The sequence below is a fragment of the Corvus moneduloides genome, chromosome 5 (genome assembly GCF_009650955.1).
Source record: "Corvus moneduloides isolate bCorMon1 chromosome 5, bCorMon1.pri, whole genome shotgun sequence".
Classification (NCBI taxonomy): domain Eukaryota; kingdom Metazoa; phylum Chordata; class Aves; order Passeriformes; family Corvidae; genus Corvus; species Corvus moneduloides.
Window position 1 is genome coordinate 28,364,221 of NC_045480.1, and position 26,354 is coordinate 28,390,574.

The 26,354-nt window shown below is 39.8% G+C and overlaps 1 protein-coding gene across 10 annotated transcripts in view; it reads left to right on the plus strand.

Moving 5' to 3' along the window:
- CRACD (capping protein inhibiting regulator of actin dynamics) overlaps positions 1-26,354 on the plus strand; it is a 132,241-nt gene that overhangs the window by 94,103 nt on the left and 11,784 nt on the right. For 8 of the 10 annotated variants that reach the window (XM_032108282.1, XM_032108284.1, XM_032108283.1 and 5 more), the window contains 5 exons: positions 115-283; positions 12,430-12,565; positions 22,299-22,463; positions 23,715-23,783; positions 25,031-25,213. In XM_032108282.1, the coding sequence (XP_031964173.1) occupies positions 115-283; positions 12,430-12,565; positions 22,299-22,463; positions 23,715-23,783; positions 25,031-25,213 (722 nt within the window). Of the gene's footprint in view, positions 1-114; positions 284-10,940; positions 11,029-12,429; positions 12,566-22,298; positions 22,464-23,714; positions 23,784-25,030; positions 25,214-26,354 lie in introns of those variants that run through there. The other 2 variants (XM_032108290.1, XM_032108289.1) reach the window with 2 other exon arrangements.

Sequence of the window (26,354 nt, forward strand, 5' to 3'; positions counted from 1 at the left end):
GCTCGGGGCCGCAGCCTTGCTCTTTGGCCTCATTCCTCCTTTGAACCTGCGGCCGCGGCGCGCGCCCGCCCGCCGCGTCCTCAGCCCCGCGCCGCTCTGTCTTGTCATCCGCAGACAAGAAAAAGGCAGGCAAATTCCAGCCTTTCAAGAAGCTCTTCGGCAAGAGGAAGAAAAGAGAGCCCGCCTCAGACTGCGAGGAACCCAAACTGAAGCCCAGCCACTCCTTCGGCAACATCTGCAATGGCACCTTCTGCTCGGATGACGAGCCGAGCAGCGCGCTGAGGTAAGAGCACCCGCGGCTGCTGCCAGCCCCTGCACACACAGCCCTTGTTCCCCCTGCCTCTAATGGCAGTAAATTTAAATTCTCCCTCTGCTGAGTGGCAGCAATTTGTACATTGCTTGTTATGAAGCGTGTGCCTCTTTCCGCTGAATGTGACACCTGCTGCTTTAGACCTCAAAATCTCACTACTTAAGGGGTACGTGTGCTGCTCTGCAAATAAGAAATCCCAGGGGGAAGCAGAAATGAATTCGAATCCAGCTCTGTGATTTAACAGGTGAACACCTGAGCAGAGGTATTGATGGCATCCCTGTTTTTAAAACTGGGTAAAGAGAAACTTGAACTGGCTGTTATAGATAGTTTATTGCATGCATTTCCCTGCAAGGTGGTATCTTTGGGTTGGGACAGACATGTCCTTTTTCACTCTATCCCAAATAATTTTTGCATTTTAATTGGGGTCAACAAACAGGCTGCTTTTATTTTCAACCAATTTGAATGTAGAGCAGAGGAAGGAAGAGAGGGGAGAGAGGCACCTGAAAATCAGACCATGTTCCAGTGACAACAGAGGATGACAGAAAGACAGCGTGAGAATTTTCTGTGGGGATGGTGGGAGTAAGAAACTGTAAAGAGTAAACAAGTCAGCAGTCTCTAACTAGGAACAGAAAAAATCCCCAAACCAAACAAGCCCAAACAAACAAACAAAACCAGAACAAAAAACCACTTACCCCAACAGCAACAAAGCCCCAAGACCAGATACACAAACTACCAGAGTCAGTAATACTTATTTCACTTCCCAACTGCTCATCTCAGAGGGGTTAGCTGACTCCTCATCAAAGCCTGCTGTTTTGGAAGAAAAGGAACTGTTTGCACTGGGGAGTGTATCTGAAAGTGTAACAAAAAATCTGAAAGGGTAAAAAAGAATTCCAAATTCCTCTGCTCGAGAATGAGATATGTACCAGAAACGTCACCCTGAACAGTATTTCTAATGGTGCCTATGAAAATGTGATTTTAAAAATTATTTATTTGGGAGATTTTTTTAGCTTCTGATTTTTTATTCCATTCTGTGAAATTCCTTAAGTATTAGGTTTCCTTTTGGTTTCTGTAGTGTAATATTGTACACCTCTTTTGGTCATCTCACCTTTTTCAGAAAATCAGTACTGAGCATAGCCACCCTGTAGCTGGAGGTGTGACTGACTACTGCTGCGATGCGTTACCTGAGTGCAAGATGCCAAGCAGCTCTAGGAGTTTTTAGCGCCTTTTCCCTCATGAGCAAACTCAAGGGCGTCATCCCACTATCAGGGATTTCCCATTTGGCATAACTGAAAGTGCAGTGCTTCACCCAGAAACAAACAGTGATATGGGAACTTGTCCTGCTCCTCAACAGTGACATGGAGGTGTGGCAGACCTTGTTTGGGACTGTTAAGTGTTTGCATTTTTAAACCTCTTCATTTTTCTGAGTAACAAAAGCATTAAATGTTAGTCTCTGGTGGGAAAATCAGACTGTACAATTTAAATCAGAGGGCATTAGTAAATGTGAAGGGTTCCAAGTCTCATCTCAAGTGGAACGTTTCTTTATGTGATTCCTGAAAGCTCTTAGCCTGCTAGAAATACTCAGTCAAACCTCTGTTTTTCCTGTCAGGCTTCATGGTGCAAATGTAGGTGGGGTTTGATGATAATTTTCAGTTTACAGGTAGTGTTTGCCAAGTTACTCATTTTACAACAATCACAAATGTTCAGTGCAGTGGATTAGATTGTTTTGGGAGCTTAGTTTTGCCACCCCAGTCTATTTTCAACATGTCTTCCATCCATTACATTTTTTTGCCTTTACTGTAATTTCAAACATTTCTGAATTGAAGGCAGAGATAGGCTGTCTAACTAAAATAATACACATAGCTGTTTACAAGTTGTCTAACAGTAAATCCATTGCCATACCTTCCACTATTCATACAAAAATAGACTAGAGCAAATACAAATTACAAGTAGTATATTTACATAAGCAAAATCCTGAGGAGTTTTGTAAAATCATTTGCTTCAAATTCTTTAAGAATGTACAACTGTATATTAACAAAAGCCTAATGAAAGTTCAAATTTTGCAATAAAAGCTCAGGGATGTTCCCATTCCTTTAATAAGCTATATTTCTTCCTCAGCTTGCAATGTACATGAATTTGTTATCTGCAGATGTGTCCTGTGGATGTTTTGCTTTGTTTTGGGGAGAGGAGGTGGTTGTTTTGAAAAGATATTAAGGGAGGAAGCTGCTTCAGGAAGGTAGAGACAAGCAAATGAATGAGTGTAGGCTAAAGAAGACATCTGTATTGCTTCCAAGACCTAAGCTAGTATTTCACTGAGTACTGTATTGGCTTACAAGCCTGCTTATAGCTAACACCTGAATCTCTAATGGAGACTGTGCTGACTGGGTGATGCAGACATGCCCAGAGCAATTTAGGTAATCTACATATGGTGTAGATTGACTAGCTGAGTTGGAAGCAGCTTGAGAGATCTGCCTGTCCATCCTTTCTTACATCCTGGATTCATCAGATGCAAATAACTTGCTTGGTATCCTGATGTATGCACACTTCAACCTCTTTATTCATCTATGTTGTTTTGCAATACCGAGGTGGGAGGTTTCCTGCTGCAGTTTCTCTTGCTCTGCCTTGTGAAAGACTGGAATTCCTTTTCCCATTTTTATATTCCCCTTCCTGAGTTTACAAAGTTAAAACTGTATTAATTAACTTTCTGTGGTAACCATAAGGGCTGGGAGATAGAAGTACCAACTACAAGAAAGCTCCACAACTTTGTGGAACTTCACTGAAGTCTCCAGAAGCTTCTTTTCTGAGGCCATGATTAGGCGCTTTAAAAGATTTTATATTTGTGTTTTTTGTCACAGTTGACAAATACTCAACTTCTGAGCAAGTATTGTGAGGACATACCTGAAAGGGTACCTGTGCAGTGCCCTACAAAAGTTCATCATTCTGGCTTGATGTGCAGACACAGTGGGGAATGAATTTTTCCTTATTGGGGGTACAGTAGAGTCCCTTTCCTTAGGCTGAATGCAGTATTTCGAAGGACCTGGAATTAGACCTGTCAGGTGTTCAGGATTCAAGTGTGACAGCATTGATCTTCCAGGAAAGGGTCTCTGAGCAAACTTCAGTGTCTTGACAGTGCCTCTCCACAAAATGGGATCCCTTTGCTTGCAGCATTGGGCAGTTCTGTGTGAAGCAATCTAGACAAATGGTAAAAAGTGATCTGTCTGCCCGCTTGGAGTTTCAAAGAGCTCCCAAGAGACTTTCTCTCTGTCACATCCAGTTTTCATACACTGGGTATTTTTCTTTCTGCTTATTAGCTATATTTCTGCAATTGGCATTTGTCAGTCTCCTAATTTCCTTTCTAAGTGCCTCACTTTGGGTGCCTTTGTGACTCCAGTGCAAGTGCCTTGTTGCTGTGGTTCTTGGTGTCCACCTTCTCCTGAAGACTTCATCCTATCAGAACTCTGACTTAAGCTAGTATCTCTTCAAGCCCATCCAGAGCAAAGCAACATGTGGACTTTGTAAGAAATTTCATTTTAGAAAAAAAGCAAGCTTGGATTTTCCTTACTTGTGTCAGCTGACATGGATACACCTGTAAAAAGTTTCTTATTTCTGGGTTATGAGGTGTGTTGTGGGAACCAAGGATGTTCCAGGACAGAAAAGGTTATGGCTGCAGTTTTCTGTTTGCATGGGTTTTTTTATTAAATTTTACTACAGGTTTTGGCAAAATTAAAGTTGTTTCCCCATTTTTGTAATTTATATTGCAGCTGAGTAGCACAGAAATAGGAGCCAAAGCTCCTAAATGGCCACCCTCTGAGTGGCCATTTCTGATGTGTACTCAGTAGCACATGGCCAGAGCACAGGAGTGGGGGGAAGCCTTCCTGAAGTGGTTCCTGGTGTCTTGAACATAAGGCTAACATCACACTCAGTATTTCTGTTGACCTTAGCTTTTCTTGACACCTCAGCTCTTGCCTTCCTCCCTTCTATTATGAGCTTGCTGAAGTCTTCGTGCTCCAGAAGCTTTCTTCTCAGGTGTGTGGTCTAGGACTTTTTTCTACTTGCTCCAATTTTATCACTTAGTAGAAATTTGCAGTAAATGCCTTTAGCTTGCCTTTTGTTTTTCCAGCTGCTACTTGAGTGCTAAGATGCCTGTAATTCGTATATGAACCTGAGAGTTCTTCAGTAGAGTGTGTCTCTGCCAGAACTGACATTTTATATCAGGTGCCACTCTGTTTCTACTTTTTAACTTGTCTTTTGTCCTCAGCCCTGACTATGACCAGCTCCATTTTCAGCTCAGTAATCCCAGAAGAGTTTTCACTCTGGTCTTCACTTCTACCACATAGGCTGTCTTGCTGTATTCTCCCTGGAAGGTTTGGCTGTTTTACTGCCCACTTGTCCTCTCCTTTTCCTCCCTTTTGGATGTTTTTGTTGCGCTCCCCCTCCTAATCATGATGTACTTAATTTCCTGCATTTCCAGATTCTGTATGACAATTGTAAATTTCAGCAGCTGGTGAGGTCTAGGGCTGGGCTCCTGAACAAAACAGAGTTGTCACCTGTAGTATAAGGTACTTTCTTATTTCCTCTTCCTTTCCTTCCTTATCAACTAAATGCAGTTTCTATATAACACTTTTTCCTGCCAAGGCTAATGTAGAATTTTCACTTCCTTTTCTGTACATATTGCCAAATTTCAGAGCAAATTTTGCATAAACATATGCTGCTGTTTGGCAGATTAGTGTCACATGTGGTGGACTATCAGGTCAAATGTGAAAGTTGGACCATTTAGAGCCCTGTTCCTTTCACTAGTCTGCATATTTTTGTGCTAACTGGTGAATTATCCACATCCTCAAGCTGCATTAGGATTCACTTGCAGAATTACTGGAAACCAGGGTGATGCTTTTCTTTACTGTGAATGCTGAGACTTTCTGAGATTAGGCACTTTAGTGAATGATTACATAAAATTCATGTGTTGAGAACGATGTAGTCTCACCTGATTACCTTCTTGTCAGACAGCAGCAAGGGCAGGGCCGCTCCCTTAGGGAAGGCAAGCAGGACACCAAGGGGACCCCACAGCAGGAGGGGATCCATGATCATGCTGCAGGTCCATAGCTGAGAAGGCAGGGCCAAGTGCAAGCCTGGAAAATGGTCTGCAAACTGAGGTCTGGATCAAAGGTCTTCATGGCCAGGCACAGATGTGTCTGAGCTGGAGACCAGCACTTCTCCAGCATGGCTCAGGCAGGGACCAAAGCCTCAAGTGTGACCTTAAATAGAGCTCCTGAACCCATGTGTGTGGGTGGAGGCTCCAGATGAGGCTGGTTGGGGACATTAGAGCTTATTAGTGCACTCAGGGCCTTGATACTTCCCATGGTTAATTTTTATGCCCCTAATGACAATAATTTTCGTTAGATTATTAGCATGATGCATCAGCTACTTAAAGTTAGCCTTGATCTCTACTTCTAAGAAAAATAAAATTATGGTAAGCTTGTAGGTTCCAGGTCCCCTGATGACACCAGACTGGAGCTTTGTATAAGATAATGTTGTGTGATATCTTTGAAAAGAGCAGGGCTGCTGTCAGTGAGGCTGCACAACTGATCACTGGCATCAGTGGGACTCAGGTGGGTCATAACAGGGGGACTGTGCAGTTTTCCCAGAGTTAGTGCCCTGAAATTCAACTGTTCCTGAAGGTGATATGAATATATATTAAGAATGAATGCAGAAATAATCTCTAAATTTACTTTACGAAATCAATTCCCTGTTAATAATGTCTCTCTTTTGTCTGTTCAGATTGTGAGGCCCATGTTTATGGGTTTGTTAATTCAATGAAGCCATGTGCTGTCTAAGCACAGCTGTAACTCAGAATTATGTTGCAGCATACAATATTCCCCATCCAGGCGTGAGTTAGAACCAAAACTCTCTTCCAGCAGATAAAAAGAGGACACTGAAAATATAGCTCAGAACAACAATCCATTTTTTCTCTATTACAGTATTAATGCATCTCTGGAATGACTAGAAAATGCAATTTATGTTTTTCATCTCTAGCTGCCCTGGAGACATTCATGGGAGATGCAAAACATTGAATCAGATTTCTTTTTTAAAACAAAACATTAAGTAGAGGCAACCTATCACTGCACTTGTCATTTCCCTCAGGCCCTATTCTGGGAAGTGGCTCTCAGTTTCCTTTGAAGAGATTGTATGAAGGGTCAAACCTGGCTAAACCAAATTCATTCTTGCTTTGCATGCTTTTTAATTTTTTTATTGTTTAAAAATGGCTTTATGTTAAAAAGTTGACTTTGATCTTTAACAATTACAGAATTGGTTTCTAATGGAAATCTAAAAGAGTGAAAGTCATGGGACTCTGGGTTTTTTGGAGTCGGTCTCTACAAACATAAAAGAACAGAACAACTCATTCTTTCCCTTTATTTTCCAGTTTCTATTTCTAACTCTTTAATATCAGAGTGGGAGGAATATTTATGACACACCGAAGAAGCAACTGGTGGTGTGAGATTTCTGTACTTCAGTAATGCACCAACATGGGATTATATAAGAGCCAAGGTCTCAGTGCTCCTTGCTGGAAGAGCTTCCCTTCTTTTAAGGATCACACATTTGCCTTTAAGAGGTGAAATTGCTCTGGAGAAAAATGGGGTCTAAAAACATTGTAGCCACCAGTGTCAATACAATACCTTGTATTCTGTGCAAAATGGTTCCTGCACATGCTCTGATATAGTTAAGGGTGCAGTCCCACAGCAATAAATATTGACTGGTGTCTGACTCTTTCCAACAGCTCTCTAGTTATGCAGCTAGCATGGAAACTTGTGTCAGGATTTGCTCAGCCGAATCAGGAATTTGTGTGGATTTTTGAGTTCTGATGTTTTGGGGGAACTTTTTTTTTTTTGGTGCTTGGTTATTCTAGTTACCAGAACATCTCTCTGAATTGTTTCATGTGAGCAATGACCAATGGCACAAAAGAAGTGATGGGAACACATGGAGAGGAGGATACAGAGAGGAAGTGTGATACCTCACCTAGTCCTGACTTGAGGTACCTAGAACTGATGGAAAATTGCATCCTAAATAGATCCATAGCAGTGGATTGAGGGAGGGTCCAAAGAGGGTCTCTATTTGCTGCTTTTCATGGGAGAGGAGTAAGACTTCTCCTGTAAGCTCAGGGTGGTCCCATCCTACTGTGAGGGATTTGTTTCACATTTCCTAGTTTCTCAGCACACTCAGACACCTCAGCAAGAATGAATGATGGAAAGAGGGGCTTTGCAAGCCAAAGTCGCATATATATGTGTTAAGGCTATGATACTTCCAGTATCTATATAATGTGGTTTACCTGCAGTTTTTTGGGGTTCTTCCAGAACTCCAAAATACAGCAGAAGGCGTTCTCCTGTTTCAGGGAAATTTATCAGCGTTGAGTTAAACAAGGAATCTGGGAAGCATATTATTTTGTGCAAAAAAACCTAGGTATGGATGAGGTGTATTTGAAGCAACTCTTTTTACAGCTAAACAGTTATACATGGGCTAGGAATCCAGTTATCTCCATGATCAAGATTTGGTGTGGTCCTCATATTCTCAATCTATTTCCCACCCACTTGACCCTGGTGGTTTCATTATTTGTAAAAATCCTGTGGGATGATTGGCTCTGCTATACTTTTATGCTCCTGGGGTACCCTCAAGAGAAAGACAAATCCTGGTGCACTCTTTTTGTGCAAATTCTGCATGCGCCACAGAGCCCCTCATACATTCTCAAAAATGTAGTAGTTCTTGAAAATTTCATCCTAATAAAAGAAGGTGAAAAGTATGTTCTTAGTTTCACTGAGAAACCAAGTATTCCAATCTATCTCAGGAATCTGGAGAGGGACGCAAGTGGGGCAAAGAAAACTCTAAGAGCAAATGAAATTTAACTTTGCTCTCAGTACGAAAAAATTAGTTTTGAAAATTTGTGTATTGCAATTGAAACTGGAACATGATACTTGGGTTGCAACAAACCTTCAGAGAGAACATCGTTAAGGATTTTGTATTTTAAAGTGCTTTGTATTTTGATATAGCACATCCATAATTAATGTAATTTAGTCAGGTTTCTGAAAGTGAGTCAGATGATGATTCAATTATTTTCAGCACAAACAGCCTCTGAAGTGTCATCACTGGAATTATCAACAGAAGTGCTCATAAACTGATGCCCCTGTTTTCCCACATCTCTTGGAAGTGATATGGCAATTTGAAACTCTAATACCTTTAGCCATGGCTATGACTGTAGCCCATATCTCTGTCATACTGCGAATTTATTGAAATCCACTCCTGATATTGACATGCCTTTTAATCAAAGGGAGAACCGTCTGTAAATGTGGATTGTGAGGATGTTATTGTATAAAGACTTCTGAGAAAAACTTCAGGGATGGGTAGCAGCAAAGGAAACTCAATTATTCATACTGTATTATGACTTAAAAGAAATTCATTCTTTCCAAAAGTAGAACATGAGCAAAGTGAAAAAAAGAGGTGGAAAAAGGACCTTTGTGATATAATCTGTCAAATTCACAACTGGGAAAATATGAAAGGATTGTGGGCTCCAAGGGAGTAAAATAAGAGACCTTTCAGAGAGTACAAGTACCTTGGAAATCACCTTAACTGCTATTTAAACTTGCCTATAAAAGAAACTAGGTTACTACCATGTGTGAATATCTTTTTTCTGATGTTCTTTAGCCTACATAGACATTTAAACAAAATTCTTAAACTATTTTTACCAGTTGTTGGACATGTGGCTAGCAGAATTGCTCATTCACCCACTTCTGAAATATTCAGTGTATCTGCAGAGCATTTTGAAGGGGTAGAGTAGAGAGTAGTCTGCCATTAATTCACTGTGGGGTTTCTTGTGACTGTTTCATGTGTTCTGACGATTTGGAGTATGTTTGTTTTATTATCAAGTCAATAAGAAAACAAAAATGGACAAAACCTTTCAGATATGCTTGTCCTCAGCTCTATGAAACAAAAATGTGTGGTGCCTTGTCATGAGGGGAGAGAGAGAGACAGATAGAGCAGCTGGGAGAATGCTGGGCATGCTGTAATTGCTTAGCATGGTCCTGACCTGCCACTGGTACCATTGTGGGCACTTGTCAAAGACTGGGTTGGATTTTCAGTGATGATGTACTTATGGCTGCAGGTCACATAGAGCTCCCAAGCGGCTTCATGTGACCTGGTGTTCCCAAGGGAAGCTTTAAATGAAATTTTAGTAAGTTTGCAGGCAGGAGGAGAGACTAGATCCCTAAAAGTCTCTCAACTCTGCAGCAGAGTGGGGAAGATTTTCACTCACAGCCATGTCCTATGCAATCCACCAGAACTGACCTCAGCAGTTGCTCTTTTCTTCCATTTCAGAGATTCAGATTTTATCAGGCAATTCCTACAGTCAGAGCATTCCTGCTATTGGTCAACTGCAGTTTTGGAGTTTGAACTGCTGGCAAATTTTGTTCAGTTTCAATGCTGTATATTGGCTGCTCCCAACTTCAATTTTAAAGAATTCATTAGTAAGGTCAAGAACAACTTCCAAACAAGTCACTGAACTCTTTGGTGCCTGAATTGCAACCCTTGCCTACTAATTAGTTGTAACAAACAACACAAATATACATGAGGTATCTGATTTAAAGTATGAGAAGCCCAACCCATTGGACAGCAAAAGGGGTGAATAGTGTTGTATGCACAGTGAGTAGCTGTGAGACAAAACCACAAGTATCTGAGCCACAGCACTGCTGGAAAAGTATTTGAGAAGGGATCCTCTCTGGAGAACAATATGACCTGGACTATGGATCCTCAGCAGATGTCTCAGCTCAAAGGTAAATAGTGAACAACCAGTTCCCACTGACCTTGCCTTCTGCACCTGCTGCAGGCTCACACACTGAACAGCGCAAACGCAGTTGCCGTGGGCTAGTTTGTCAGATTTTGCATGTTTCCTTCCCACCTTGTTGAATGCAATGATGGAGCTTTCCATTCAGATCTACACAATTATATGAGAAAAGCCAGCTTTCACTCCGTTTCATGTCAAACCATTCATTTCCAGACCTGCTAGGAATTCGTCTCTGCATAAGGGACATTTCTCAAGTTGTGGTTCACTGGCTGATTCCTGGCTGGCCAAACAAGGTAGAGGTATTTCAGTGCCATGCGATTTTCCCACAGCTCTGTGTGCAGGCTGAGTCACGGTGCTTCGGTATAGAAACCTTTTTAGAAGAGGGTTTAAAAATATACTTACTTTTATGATTTCTCTAATGAAAGGTTTCTAGAAGAAGGTGTATTACCTTTAACCAGAGGCAATCAAGTTGTGGGTTTTATAAAAAAATGTCTAACATAGAATATAGCACCTGTTAAATGTTCCTCTTTTTCCATGGCTAAAAATGTTGTAGAATATTGACCAGCTCGTTGCCTGATTGTTTGTTGGTTTGTTTCAAATGAAGCAAGTTGCTCAAATATTAATCTGGATGAAAAGTAGTTTTTCAGTTAGTCTGTGATTGTATGGAAGATGAAATGATTCAGAGAACTGTGTGTGTTCTCCCCAAAAAATTGGATGGATTATTTTGTAAGTGCAAAAGTATTTTATATATAAATGAGAGAAAGAGAGAGGGTTTGGGGGACTTTCTATCCTGTTATTTTCAGGTTACCTCTAAGAAATTCTGCTATAAAAGTCAAGAATAGTCTATCATCGAATCATTTACAACAAGGTTATGCAACCCTATGTAACATCTCCCTCGGTAAGAAAAGATTATTGTTTTTACTTAAAATACCCCAGGGAAAAAGGTGATGGAAATTTAATAAATACATTCCCAACTTACTTGTTTCCAAAGTATGAATAGAAATATCTTGAACACTTAGTGAACAATTAGCACATTTTAAAAGGCAGAAAAGATAATATACTGATCTTCTTAAATATGTGAAACTTTAACTTTTCTTGTTGTTTTACTTACACCTCTCTCTGGAAGAATCATCTTCCTTGCTTTTGCTGAGATATTTGTTTATAATGCTTTTATCATATGTAGAAGGTTATGTTGGATAGATCTCCACCAAAACTCTCTTTTTTTTCCCCTCCAGATAGTTTTCGGAAACTATAAATGGGTTCTATGGAGTTGCCAACAGGTTATTAAAAGGAGAGATTTAGGAACTCTCAGTTGTTCAGGTTTTTTTATTGTGGCTTTTATCATGACTTTAGATTACCGGCTTTTCACTTACCATGGAATATTCTAGGTGAGACAAAACATGACTTTCAAACTCATACATTTTTCCCTCAGCATGCCCCCAAAACCCCAAAGTAACAACCACAAGCCTTTTTTTTTTTTTTTTTTAATTTAATGCTAAGTTTTCTTGGAACTAAATTCATTAGAATGATTCCTGGTAAATTAAACCTCTTTTTGTTTCATCCCTTTACCTGTGGACTTCAATCTGAGCCATATAACTGGTTCATTCGTGACACACCCTCCTCCTTGGCATCAGTGTTCAGGTTAGCAGCAACACACGGGCATTTCTCGCTCTTTGTGGCTGATCAAGGACACACAGCTTGGTGCAATAAGCTTCTTAGCAGTCTGGGGTTTGATGATAACCTTTTATTGTCAGTGTGATCATGCTCATGGCGATAGGAAGAGCTGAGCAATCAGCTAAAGAAGGTAGTTCTTTAGAAGGGGGTTACTGCACTGCAATACCTCTTTTTGTGTTACAAGCTCCCTTTGCTTGGCACCTGCTGTTTTCTTTGACCAGGAGTGACACTGTGTCCCAAGCAGTGGGACTAAGCACGAATGCACTTCCTTAGATATGCAGTCTGCAATGTGTACATCATTATCATCTACTCTGTATCCTGAAAGTAACATTTAGATTTGAGACTTACAAGCAAAATCAATTGAGCTTCTCAACACACCTATTAAAAACACACAACTCTAAGTCCTTCCAAGGAGGAAGACTGTGTATAAAGGAATCATGAACCTCCATTAAACTTTTGAAAAGCAGACGTGTTTGGATACCTCTATTCTGAGAATGTGCGAAGCTTTTATGCAGAAGACAAGAAGGAGGGAAAATCCACACAGCAGGACAACTATGATATGAAGAGTCACTCTCACAAATTAATTGCAGTGCTTATTTACTTGTTAACTGTTTTTTTTTAACAGATCCTCCCATTATTCTATGGGCAGTCGAGCTTTTTCCCATGACAGTATTTTCATACCTGATGGGAGAGCAGAGAGTGAACAGGCCATTCAAGCAATGTCACAGGAGAACGTTTTAGGAAAAGTCAAAATTCTTCAGGTAAGAAATTGTAAGTGGGAAAAATATTTAAAATATGGTGGAAAATGGTCTCCAGAACATGTTAAATGTGCATAAAGGTGGGTTGCTTTTCCAGTATCCTTGGGGCAGTTTCTCAGCCATGTTAAATTCTCTGGCCAAAAGCCATTGTAAGTCATTCAGATAATCTGCAGAAGTTCCAGGTTTTGGTCTTGAAATGTACAGCACTGATGCCGTAAACGTATCTGCAGAAACGTCTGCGCCTGTGGAACTCATGTGAATTGGACTCATGGTTTTGGCGTGTCCTGATGTGTACGCCTAAGTCCTACAAATGTGGTAATGAGAGAAAAAATGAAGGCTGTGTTGAGGGCAGGGAATGGCATGCAGAGTGAGACTTCTTTGCAAAGCCGATTTAATTATACATTTATAAGTTTGGGGTTTTTTCCCTCCTTTTTCTCACTGCACTTTCAATGGTTTTTGTGGAAGGTGGATTTTTTTATCTCTCCAAAGCATAAACAACACATTTGGGTATTTGCTTCTAAAGAGCTTTACATGATCTGCTTTCCCTTCTTTTCCAGAACTCTCTCCCATTAGTGCTCGAACTAATTTTTTGCTCTACTCCTTTGGTGACATGATAATTTTTTGCCTTTTCCTTTATACCCCTGCTACACCTCTTTACAACTTCTGTATTCTTAGTGCTTTTTGCCTACCTTCTTGGACTTGTTTGTTCAGCTAAGAGACTAAACATTTTAGAAGCTTCATAGGTAGGGCGTTAGTATGCCCCAGACCCGAAGGTCCTCTCCAGGACACATTCTGTAAACCAAGATAGAACCATCCAGGGGAAGGTTCCTTGGGGAGGGGGGCTCATTCGAGCCTCTCATTGGGGAATCTTTGATAGATCAGCTAATTAGTAAGACCTATAATGTTAGACCAGATCTTTTGGGGGTGTGCATTGTGGTGTGCATTTCGGTGCATTTGACCTGGATGTAGTGCACCTAAGGATCCTTAAAATAAATATCAATGAAAACCCCCTTTTTCCCTTCTAACTGTGTTTGACTCTTGATTTTAAGACCAGGAAAAGGCATCACCTTGTATGTAAGACTCCCAGCTTTACGCCTTTCTAGACCTTGAGAGAGCTGTCCTTCAGAAACACACTGCACTTCAGTGTTCAGGATGCTTTCATGTCCTGTCAGAATGCTCATAAATTTTTAATGCTGTGCAAGTGCTGTTACCCTGAAGATGACCAGTAAAATATCATTGATTTCTTTTACCTCTGAAGTCTACCCATGATCCATCTTTTCTGGTGAGTGAGAGATCATGCACATTAGACATCTCTGACCTTCAGAATGGAATTGTTCCTGCTTCCTGCCTGGTGCTGTCAGCAGACAGAGCACCTGCACAGTGTTGGCCATGCTGACTGTGGATGAACTCCGAAGCAGAAACCACACTAGGACATCTCCAATTCCTCTGTGCTTGTTTTTCAGCTTAAATTTCCTCAGGTCAGGTAGATTGAGTGCATGCTATTTCCCAGGAAACCATTACATTTAAAATGACTGCTGACTCTGGGTAAAGACATGAGGTATGTGGGCCTGTCCTGCAGTGTCCTACAAAGCCCACCGACTCCTTCAGGGAGCTGTGCCCTCCCTATCTGTTGGATTTGTGTTCTTGGCTTCCATATACTAGCTTTTCTCTGAATAACTTTTCACTTCCAGAGGTGTGGCTTCTCTCATTTCAAAACTCAGCTTGAAATTCCCAATGGAAATTATTGCCTTTGCTAAACTAAGAAACCTGATAAAAAGTATAGTTAATGCCATATGGTAACAACCATGTTCACTAAGCAAATGCTAAATCAAGAAAATTGGAGCAAAATATCACCCTTGAAAGTCACAAAATAAATAGCCAGTGATACTCTCTTGCTCATATGAACTTTGCATAAGCCTTTTTTTAGTGGTTCCTTGCATGATTTTAAGAGACAGTATTGTTTCAGCTGCTTGATGTAAAAAATATGCTTGCCTTTTTATTTAAAATTGAAGGATGGTTGTTCATTTTTGTCATTTTAGTGTAGCTGGAACCCAGCCTGTAACATACCAGATTCCTTTTCCAACTCTGCTAATGATGGTGAGAGCAACTCATTCATTCAGAAAAGAAATGCATAATAGATTGCAAATGACACTTTTAATTATTTACATGTTTACACAGAAATTATATGTTCATCTAAATGTCCACAGATTTTTTTTTTGTAAACCCATGGAAAGCCTCCCTAGAATAAGCCTAGGGACCACTTCTTGTATCTTCAAAAATTGCTGCCCACCATATAACTTTTCCAATTTCCCTACCCATGATTTCTGCAACTGTTCCCTGAGTTTTAGGACAAAATCTTGCCAAAATCCCATTGCACATTTTTAGATTGACCTTAGAGTTGAGTTCCAGGTCTGATGAGTTATTTAGACTATCATTCCTGTTTGAAAGTTTTATGCACTCCATACCCCATCCTTTTTTCCTGCTGTAGTATTCTATGAGCCAGTGTTTTCCGTGTGATTGTGCAGTCACAGAAAACGTTGATACTCCGTCTCCTGATACCAGAAGCTTGTATCTACTTTGAAATCCTTCTGCAAGCTAACTCCAACTGGGAACATCTGTATTTTTTAAAGTGGTGGAATAAGAGGAGACAGTCCTCTCTTCTGAAGAGTACTCTACTCCTTAAAGGCAATTCCGTGGCCAGCTCCCAGTCCCAAGTCTTTGCTATCCTACCAGCATTACTGTGGTTTTGCCAGGCTTGAATGTCAGGGTGGTAGCACATCACTTCCTGTTTCCTTTTACCTGGCAAGTTACTCTTCAGTAAAGAGTTGTTGCCAGGATTCTGTGCCCTGTGCTGATTCGAAACTTGCTGCATTCCAAATGGAGATCAAAAGCTCTGCAGATTTTAACCCTTTTCAGGACTTTTCTTTTTGAGGTGGTACAGTAAATGTTCCTGGAAAACTTAAATCTGTTTTTGGAAAAGTCCCCATGCTTACAAACCTAAGAGACAGCGTGGTGAAAAGGGTTTTGAAGTCAGAAGAGCAATGCAAGACATTTAATACTGATGGTGCTGGATCTCATTCTGGGGTCTACCAGTGTTTCTTCCTTCTTGCCTTGCATTTCTGCTGACTTTGGAGTGTTGATGAACCCACAAAAAATGTTGTGTAATGGTGCAAACTACTGTAGTAGTCTGGGCAGCTGGCCAGCGTGTGCACTGGTTCAGCTGCTTATTGTGGGAATTCTCTGCTTCTAATTATGCCTGAAAGGTTAATTAGTTCTTCCTGGAATTGCTCTCATTTGATTTTATTGATTTTCAGATTAGCAGTATTCATCTTATCATGCTTTCTGAAAATGGATTTGGTCGTGTTCAAAGGTTTTACTGTGTGCTAGAAGTCAGGCTGAGAAATTTACCTCTCATAAACCTCCAATAGCCTTTTTGTAACCAGAAGTTATTTTGTGTTCGCTCAAGCCATCTGGTATCGTAAAAGCAGTCTTTTCCCTGTCCTTTGGAACTGCTGAGATTTATCATTACCTAGTTTTTAAGATACAGTGTAGAAAGCCAGCCTGAACCTGTTCCCACCAAGAGGTGGTACACAGGCACTGGTACTCTTAATACTGAATTCTTTTGGTTTCTGGGGTTCTGTTGCTTTGCTTGTCATACAGGGCTGTGAATGAGACACAAGGAATATTTAAAATGTAAATCTAACAGCGTGTCAGAAAAAAACTCAACCCAACTCTTGGAGCTTCTTTTTACATCCTTCCCCTTCAGAGGTTAGTGGGTTGGTTTTACTCCTCCCATCGAAGTGTCTTAGAACTACTTCCTGACATTTTGTACCTGTGACTCTTCTTCCTACCTCTGATATTTGCCAGGAATGGTCAGCAAATGAACAGAAGGCAGTTTTTATTTCAGACTTATAAAAACTGCAGCAAGTAAAATGCAAGCTTGTTTAAAACATTAGTTCCTGAAGGGTCTACACTATTCTCTCCCTTTTGCTGTGATGATACCATGGTGTGGAACTGCTACTGCCTTTGTTCTCCACTTCTTGCCTTCACTGAAATTATCTTGGGTCATCTGGCATCCGTGCAGTTGCAGCAGTCAGCTGCAAGAAATATTAAAGATTGACTATGACATATGGCTTATGGCCTTTAGGAACTACTGGGTTACAACCTTTTCATTTCATGTGGCCATGCAGTTTAAAACAAACCCTCTGTTCTGTAAAGGTATAAAACACCTATTTATTATACAGATATTAGTTATGATAAAACATTTTTTGTAAATCCCAACTTCTCTGTCAAATACAAAAGGACCACTTTTAAAATTCACATTTCCCTGATTTTGTAATGATGAATGACCCTGATCATTTTCTTCTTGTCAGACCTTTTGACTGTTCAGTTTTGGATTGCATTTCTTTTAGTCATTAGCATACCTTAGCTAATGACCAAGCCAGTGCTTCCCTCACTGTGCATTGCACGTCTGTATTCTACCAGCCACTCCTAATGTATCTTCTGTTTGTTATTGCCCAGATCTCAACAAGGCTACAAAGCCATTTTTCAAACACCGAAGCTATATTTTTTACCCTGATGCTCTGACTTTTTCAGAATTGGGAGTGAATTTTCACTGCATGATTGCCTAGCTTTTTATTTCTTACAATTAATTTCTTTGTTGCCAGTATTTCCTAGTGCCACTACGGCCTAATTGTTTTCCTCATATTGGAAAATTCTTTTTGCTGTATAAACTGAGTTTATAGTTCTTTTCTTAATCAAAAGTTTCTTCAAGTGTAATGCCACTAACCACATGCTGCTCCAGCAATGGAGAGTGGAATAGTTTCCTCCCTGCATCTTAGATCCAAAATATCTGTGCTAATACTTGTTCTTTTCCTAATTTTCTATATGTTTCTATGTCAATTTTATACCTGGATTATTTTCTAAAGCCTCCAGCTATACCAGTACAACTTTTCACATGATGCTTTCCAGTTTATTCTTGCTTTGATTAAAAAAAAAAGCTTATGTGGGGTTATTTAATTTGTTTAGTTTGCTGCAGATTTTCCTGTTTGGGTTAAGAAGTGGACTCACTTCCATAGTTCACCGTTAATTAGGTGAACTCTCTTTTGAGCCTAGAAAAGAAATTATAAGAGAGAATATGATAGATGCCTGAAATCATGAGTGGAATTGATAAAATGAATAGGGGATAATTATTCAGTCTTTCACAGCATGAGAACATATGAGCAACAGTTGAAACTAGTAGTACTTCCAAACCAAAACAAATATTTCTTTAAGCAAAGTTGGACTGTATAAACGTTCCTCAGATGCCACAAGTCATTGGAGCATTTACAAGTAACATCTCAGTACGGGCTCACCCTGTTCTTATGTATTCCCAAGGCATTTGATTTTTGGGTCATTCTGAGAGACTGTACAGGACCAAGTGGAACTTCAACAGTGCGACTCTTTTTAGGACAAGTATTAATTAAGTCATTATTTTTCATTCATATATAACTAAAAGACTTACTTTCATTTAAGTTTCATTATATTTAGGCATTGCAAACAGACATGAAGAGTAGATATTTCAGTTGAAGGAAAAACATGACCAGCATTTCTTGTAAGCCAGCTGAAATTGTACACTCTGTTTTAATGATTTTTAACTGAACAGAATAAGCAGCTCAGCAGATCTAGTTTTGGATTCACTCCAGGCGTGAAGCCCTAAGAATGGTGTGGTTTCAGGGGCCTGAATCCAACACACATGCAAGTACATGCATGTACACAGAAGAGGAACCAAATGGGAGCGAGACAGGAGATGTACAGCCTGATCTGGGCTCTTTGCCAATTAATATGGAAAACTTGTTCTGTGGCATTTCCTATGCAAATGCAAAGAGTGCTTTGAAAGTCAGTGGTTTTTTTTATTTGCTGCAGGTGCTAGACAACATGGAACAATTTTACTTAGAAGCTTTATTCTTTAAGTTATTAATGGGAGGCTGGTGTCAGTTAAATAGTATCACATTTTAGCAAATTATTTTGCATGAAATAGAAGTGGGTCTGTGTCATGTCCAGTTACCAAGGAAGATTTTAAACATTCGATGAGTGCAAACTTAGAATTTTTTTTCTAAATTCCTACTATTTATTTGCCTGTATTAGATGTGCAGCCCTGCCCCTTACCTCACTATAGCACTGATAGCCACACGGATTGTGTGTAAATAGAAAAAATATCAGGAATCTTACAGAAACTTCATGGATCTTAAAAAAAAAAAAGTGGATGAGGTAAACCTGGCCTGGATCTCGTCCTAAAGCTCTCCTGTGAACGGTGTCTTGGGCCCCTGCTTCATGGTATAGGTATTGTGTGTGGTAGCTGTGCTGTTTTGGTGCTGAGAATGGTTTGCAAGTCCTGTGGAAATGTTTGTCTACTGGCTGCAAACTGAGGGACCAGGAATGCCCACTGGAATTGATAAGGCTGGAAGTGGGAGGTGCAGGCATGAAAAGTTTATTTCTTTCCTTCTGCTTCTAGTCAACAGATTTCAGAACAAGATGGTGGTTTCTGGCTGCTAAATTAAAAGTCTTGTACAAACCGAAAGAGACCAAGGTCCTTTGACTGAGCCCAATATGCATCTGCAGAGATTTTTCAAAAGAGTATTTAGACATGACTGTGCAATGGCAGAAGAACAAAATGCCATGCCTGCAACTTCTAGTGACTGGCATTGAAAATCATTCTCCTTAGGCGACTATCATCCACATACTGTCAGCACAGGGAATTCTTAACTACAGAGGATTTATAGTTATGTGTTCAGAAATATATGTCTCAGTGAAACTTTTGAGAAATTTAAAGCAGATTCTCCTTTTCAGGGATTATGGCCTCTTCTCAGAGGTCTTGCATCTTAAATTGATGTATCTCTCCATCTCTGGGCTAGACTATCTGAGTGTTCTCTCAAGTAAATTTGAGAGGCTTTATTTTCTTTCATGGATGATGCATTTTTAGAAGTTTTATGATTGACCAGGCAGAAAATGTGTCAGTGTGAAATTTTTCTGAAAGAGTAATTGCATTGTAGTTACATTATAAGCACATTCTAAAAAAGACCAAGGAGCAGGTTTAGCATTACTCTTTAAAAGCAGTAAGAATAAATTTGCTCAGTAGTTACAATGAGCTATTTGAGATTTTGACATTTGGTCATTTGGTATTTAGTGTCAGTTTTGGAGATTAGAATGCACTGAAAGAAAATGGCCAGTGGAGAACTGCTAGTGGAGCTTTTTGGTTTTTAAGCTAAATTTGTTCCAAAAAAGGCCAATAAATAAATAACACAGAGAAGTGCCTTCTGTCCTGGAAGGGTGAGGGTTACTAGAGTTTATTCCTCAATCTTCAAACTAATTTATGCAAGTCTGAGCAAACAAACTTTAAAGTTTGGAAACAATTAAAAAAAACCCAAAACCAAAACACAGTCACAACTGTGTGCAGTCCATAAATATTGGAGATAGTATATTTCTTGGAAATATCAGGAAAATAACATTTTAAACTTTTAAATACAGAAAGCCACATTTTTACAGCGGAGCCCTCAAGCACGCTTGATGATAATTAAAAAGGCCATTCTTTTTCAAGCACAGACTTTCTCCACAACAGCTCCGTCAGCGAACTCCCACCTCATATTGCACACACACTTACATCAAGAACTTGTCAGAAGATCAAAAGGGTAACACACATCCCTTCCTCCAAAACACACTGCAAGCAATATGTCAGTGTGTGCATGTTCTCACCATGGAACAGATGCACAGATCCTTAGCTTCCTGGGTGGTTGCTCAGTAATGTGGATAGTTCCACTTTTCTGCCCAGGAGAATTATTTGTCTAGGAATACGACTTCAGGAAGAAGAAAGGAGTTATCTCAACTTAGAAAACACATTATCAAATTAAGAATTTTTTCTGAAGTAATTTTCTTCTGGCATCAGAAGGCCTGCAGGGATAGAGAAGAATTAAAGGCCTCACACTATCTCATACAGACCATTTTGCCCACTCCAGCTTCAGTGTACACAACAGAAGCACATGAGATTTCAATTCAGAGAGTTGCACTGCCAACATAAAAGCCTGCAAGGACTTGATGAAACCCTTGCCTTTAGATTATGCCAGCAATCCAGGTGGGAATAAAAGTCTGCCATTCAGAACTGCCCGCTATGCCAAAACGCTTTATGATACGGATTTCACTACTTTCTGCCAAAATTCAAATGGGCATAAATAATTAGCTCTGACTCAATGAGGAGACTGAGAAAAGCTATTCTAGTTTGATAACCTGATTATGAGGAGTTTCTGCATGTAATTTTTGTTTTAATGGTCCAATACAGAAATCTGTTAATGTTTATGGGATAATATGGATAAACTTGATATAGGAGTCTAGGCCACTGGGAAAGATGGCAAGAAAGACTAATCTGACCTGAATTTTTTTAGAGGATATCTTTCCTTAACAACTCCTCACCTGTGCCATGTTACTGATTCTATGCTATAGGAAAAAAAAAAAAATAATCTTTGTTTTACCTACTATTTACTCCAATCTTCTACAGTTCTCAGCAGCAAACTCATGTCAGGGGACTGTGTAAGTACCTGACATCTTCACTGAATAGAAGCTGCACAGTTGAATTACTTGTTCATAGTACCACAAGACAAAGATCGGAGATCTCCTTTGGAGAATTTTCTGTCCTTGAAAAACAGCAAAGCGGGAAAATAACTCCACGGTCCCTTCCTTCCGAATTGAGAATGATTCCCTGAAATATTTCAGTAAAAGAATATATTAATAAATGTTCCTTGCTCCATTTTCTCCTTCTAGAGAATTTCTTCTCTCTTTTCAAAAAATTCACGTTTGAAGTCTGTATGGTATGTGTCTGCAGTAGCCAGGGCTGCAATTTTTCTAACTTACCCTGCTAGAGGACACACAGTGTATGCTTCTTATTTTAATCATCTTACGCTTGATGTAGTTCAAGAGTACTTCCTTGTAACCCTTGAGAGAAGATTGCTTCAACATGCAAAATAAATGGTGGGAAAGCTTTTTTATCCATTCACCTGCTGCATGTCCCCTGCCTAAACTCCTCTGTGCAACAGCAGTGAGTGGCAGTGCTTGTGAGCATGAGTTTGTGTATTCTTCCTATGAGATCAAGCATCTAAAAGAGCTGGGTTTCCCCTGCTTTGAGAATTTACCTCTCTAAGGCAGGGCTGTGCTAAACCCTCAACATGTAAAACTTACGATTATACATTACAATAAGGATACCTTTTAGAAATGCAAATGCATGACATGCAGGTTTTAGGGGCTAGAAAAGAAGAAGATTGCCTTTTGGAGTAGTTTTAGTTTCTCAGTGTACACTTGGCTCATAAGCTTATTTCTTCACAACAAGGCGGCTTCATAATTAGCTTTTCTGAACAAAGTCTTAACCTAGAACACAGATTTAAAAAGATTGAGTAAGTTTTCCCAGTAAATTTTCAAAAGTTGGCAACACTGTCAAGAATTTGAATTGATCATCCAAAATCAGAAATCATGTAGCAAATCCCTCACTTTAGTCATCTTTTGGGGAGAAAGAAGAGGGGGTGCCCACCATGTTGCAACAACGTGAGCCTCAGGGTGGGGTTTTTTTTTTTTTGGTCCAGAGTCAGAAGTTTCCCAGAATATTTCTGTGCAGCTTTCAGGCAGAGAAGGGGCACTTGCTGGACTTGGCTTGTTTTGCTCATAATATAAATACCTATTTTGTTTGTTTGTTTGTTTGATTTTTCTTGTTCTTCAGCAACAGTTGGCCAAAAATATAAAATTTGGGCAGCCTCCACAAATGACAATTTCTGCGAGGACAATGGGGGAAGCAAACACCAGTACAGAAGATGATGCATTGCTCAGCAGCCCCACGGAGATGGAGACCCAGCAGGACACAGTGATCTCAGAGTGCAGTAATAAAGTAAGCACTTTAAACTGACATGTCCGTGGCACTAGAGCAGTACTAAAGCAGTAAAGTTCACTGAGGTGTAGCAGATGTTTCCAGTGAGGCGTAGCAGAGCTCAGTGGGCTGTTTTATGTGGGAGGGATCTCTCAGCTTGTACTTCTTGGCCTGGTGGGAAGCATGCTCTTGGCATCCTGAGCCAGGTCACAACAGAATTACCAGTCCAACTGTTTGCTCTGAACTTCCAGCAATGCAGACATCAATTCCAGTGTTGCTGGAAGATATGAAATTTTTCTGATACAGAAAGTATTTTAAAATATGGACTTCCCAGCAAGGGAAGTTGTTCACAGCATCAAGTACCAAAAATGAAAATAATTTCAAAATTAGAGTGTGCAGCTTGTTTTCTGCTCGTCTCATCTGCTGGCCTTGTAACTCCTTGGCATGTCTATCTGCACAGGTCTTGGGGGATGGGGTGGCTTCTGTCAAAAATTGGTGGCCAGGACCACATAGAGCTGCTCTACTTTGAACAGGTTTCTTGTGCTGCTTTGTGACTTCTGATTTTCCCGACTGAGTAACTCGGATCAATGGCAAGAGTTCTGGGTTTCATTTTACCTGTATTTGTGAAGCTGAGTTTTTAGCCTTGATAGTAACAATCATGTGGTGTAATGGGGTCGCAATACACATTAGATTACGAAGTAATACTGTGATAGAATGATTAAAACCAGTGTTTCTGAGTGTGATGAATATTGCTTCAACCTCTGTGCCTTGAAAATTCCTCATTGTGATGGCTTGGAGAGGGACCATAGCTAAAGAGTCCTAGGTCTCCAGGCTTCCATGGCTGTAGGGGGACTGTTAGCTCTGCAAAAAGAGTCATCTAGAGCATGGAATTAAAACTCCTTGCAGCGGAGGTAATGCCTGAACTGGTTAGTATATTTTTTCCTTATTGTGTAAGTCAGGAGAAAATAAAATCATTAAGACCTGATCAAAATCCTACAAAGCTGTGCTCTTTCTTTTGTTTTGGAACCTGATTATCTTGTTAAGGAAGCCTGAATATTTTGCCTTTTGTAGTGCTGTACAGACAGTAGTGATTCAAGGAGCAGTGAAGAGAAACTCAGAGCATGTAGAAACAAGAATGGCTTATCCATCAGTCCTGAAGCAATAGGAAAGAGGGAAAAATCCTACTCTGACATACATGACTTCTCAAGTCCTTTGTATCATATTTATTAGATCCTTTACATTTTAACACTTGTCCGTGGTAATCTTTTCTAGTCCACTGACACTCCAGATTTCTTGAGAAAAATGAATTTTCTTGGAGCAGGACATGAAATGGAAGAAAAGGTAAAAAAACTTTTACACTTGGTTTGTACTGAGTTACACTCTAATTTTAGATATTAGAAGCCTGACAGTTTTTGTTTTCACACTTTGCATGATTGATCATCCAATATTTTGTGAATGCTGTGCAGTTTTGGAAATAGTAAATAAGCAATAACTAAGATTGAGAAATCTTAAGAGCTGATTGCAGGAAACAGCAGGACTCAGTCTCTGCCAGTCTTGCAGCATTCCTCTATTTGATGTATTAATCACAGAGTCATAATTTTCATAAGCACTTCTACTACTTTGTTATGTCTGCATGTAATTCAATAAGCATATGCAAAGTGTTCCTTCAGCTTTTAAGTAATTGGTTCCCTGATTAGCATATGTTTAACCTCAGAAGATTACAGAGCTGTCTTGAAAACAATGTATGTGATTTTCTTTCCTTACAGAAGATGTTTTCTCCTTTTTTTTTTTTTTTCCTGTCTTCTTTTTTCATTCGTATTATGCCAAATGCAAGTCTTGGGAGGATAGCCTCATTCTTACATGCCTAGACATACAGTTCCACTATTGATTCACGAAAGGAGTCTCACTGAATCACTTTGCTTATATTTGCACTTTCTGAACCGAAGCATTTGAAGGGCACGAGAAATAAAGCGCCCATCAAAGCCAGTGTTGTCTTACTTCAGTGTTTTGCTGTTTGGCGCTGTCTTGGACAACTCCACATGACTCTGGAGGGAAGGTTGTCCACAGGCACTGTGCCAGTCTGAGATCCAATGCTGCAGCCATCTCCCATGCAGAGAGTACAGCTCTGTAGCTGTTCTATTACGATGCTTAGATAAGTCAATCTGATTTGCTTCTGCCTAAAGTGTATAATCTAAATTATTTAAAGATGTAGATCCTTTTTCACATTAAGCAAACTTTAAAATGTCTCAGTTGCTTAAAACCCTGCCTGTGTCTTTCCCATTCCCAACAAGTTCAGAGTGGAGCTAAAACGTGAAAAAACTTCAATAGAATGGTTTAAGTAATTTTTACGTGAAAACTATAAAAATGTGTAGTACAGAAAATGGGAAAATATTAGTGCTGTAACTTTCATGTCCAAAATTTGTGATTTGTATACTGGAAAGCCAGGGTTTCAAATCTTTTCTGCTAATAATTCCGTTGAATTCAAAACTGCAAAGACGTGTGTGTGTGCGCGCGCATAATTTATTTATTTATTTATTTAATGGAACAAATAGTTTAAGAATGGTTTCTTGTGTTTATGATACAAACAGGTCACTCCAGTCAAATCATCTCGGCCAAAAAGACAGTTTTCCTGTTCTGGCACAATTGAAACAATCAATTTGGATTCAGTTCCCCAGGCTGTTGCTCGTCTAGACAACAGTGCAGCTAAGCACAAACTGTCAGTGAAGCCAAAAAAGCAGAGGATGTCAAGACAGCACAAGAGATTGACAAAGGTATTAAATCACTGGCCAAACAGCAAGAGGAGGGTGATTACTTTTGAAACTGGGTACAAAATAACCATAACTGAGTGTACCAGGATCTATAGACAGAGGACTTAAGATGTGATTAACACTGTTATTTATCTGAAACCCTAGCTGGAGAGAAGATACAAAGAAGTATTAATATTGCCAATTGAGACAAATACTACTTAAAACTAAAGTACTTCCACTGGGATTTTACATTGGGAGAGCTTTCTGATTCTAGTTTTTCTAGTAAAAACTTGAGGTCATAAAGGCCTGAAGATATGTGCTGCTGCTCTGATATAGGCAATCAGATGGTGCAAAATTAGGTTGGGAAAAAATCAGATTCTCTAAATTGGGCAGGGATGATATCTTTGCCTTATAAGAAGGAATAAGACTTAAGTAATGTAGCTTTTGCAGCTATAGAGAGAAACATAAAGTTCTGTCTTTGTACACTTACTGCACATCTTATTAGTTCTTGTAAATGGGACAAGACCATTCAGCTACATAGGGCTCAGGAGAGGCCACTGCCCTTTCTTCTGCACCACTGTACTTGCATTTATCACTCTTGCAATGAAGAAATTAAATTTAAACCTCTTGTTTATACAGAATGGTTGACTGGAGCCAAATGATGGCTCAACAAATGATAGCTAGACAGGACAATAGCTGAGCTGTTTTCCCCAAGGGAAGCATTCTTGAGGTACAGAACAGAGCAGTATTCCTGGGAAGCTCTGGGTTTGCTGTCCATGCATGTTCCCACGGCTCCTACAATAGCACTGGAGTCTCAGCACAGATAATGACAAATATATCCTGGCTCAGGATTTGTGAAAAGAAAACAAAGTGTGTTTCCCTGAGCAGTCTTCTTTCCTGGCTAGCATTGCAGAGCTTTTTTCTGCAGGCAACAGCTCTGTCTCTGCAAGTAACAGTTAGATTTGCCATGAAAGAGCTGGCAAAACAATGCCCCTAAGCAGGTGTTAATTATTTCAGGCTTAAAGGACGGAGTTCTAAGTAGTAGAAGAAGAATGGGCATGTGAAACTTACGCTCTGTTCCTTGGGCTTCTGCAAATTTGAAATGTCAGGTCTCAATGTACACCAAAGGGTGATTCAATATTTGGCGTTATAATACCATCACTCT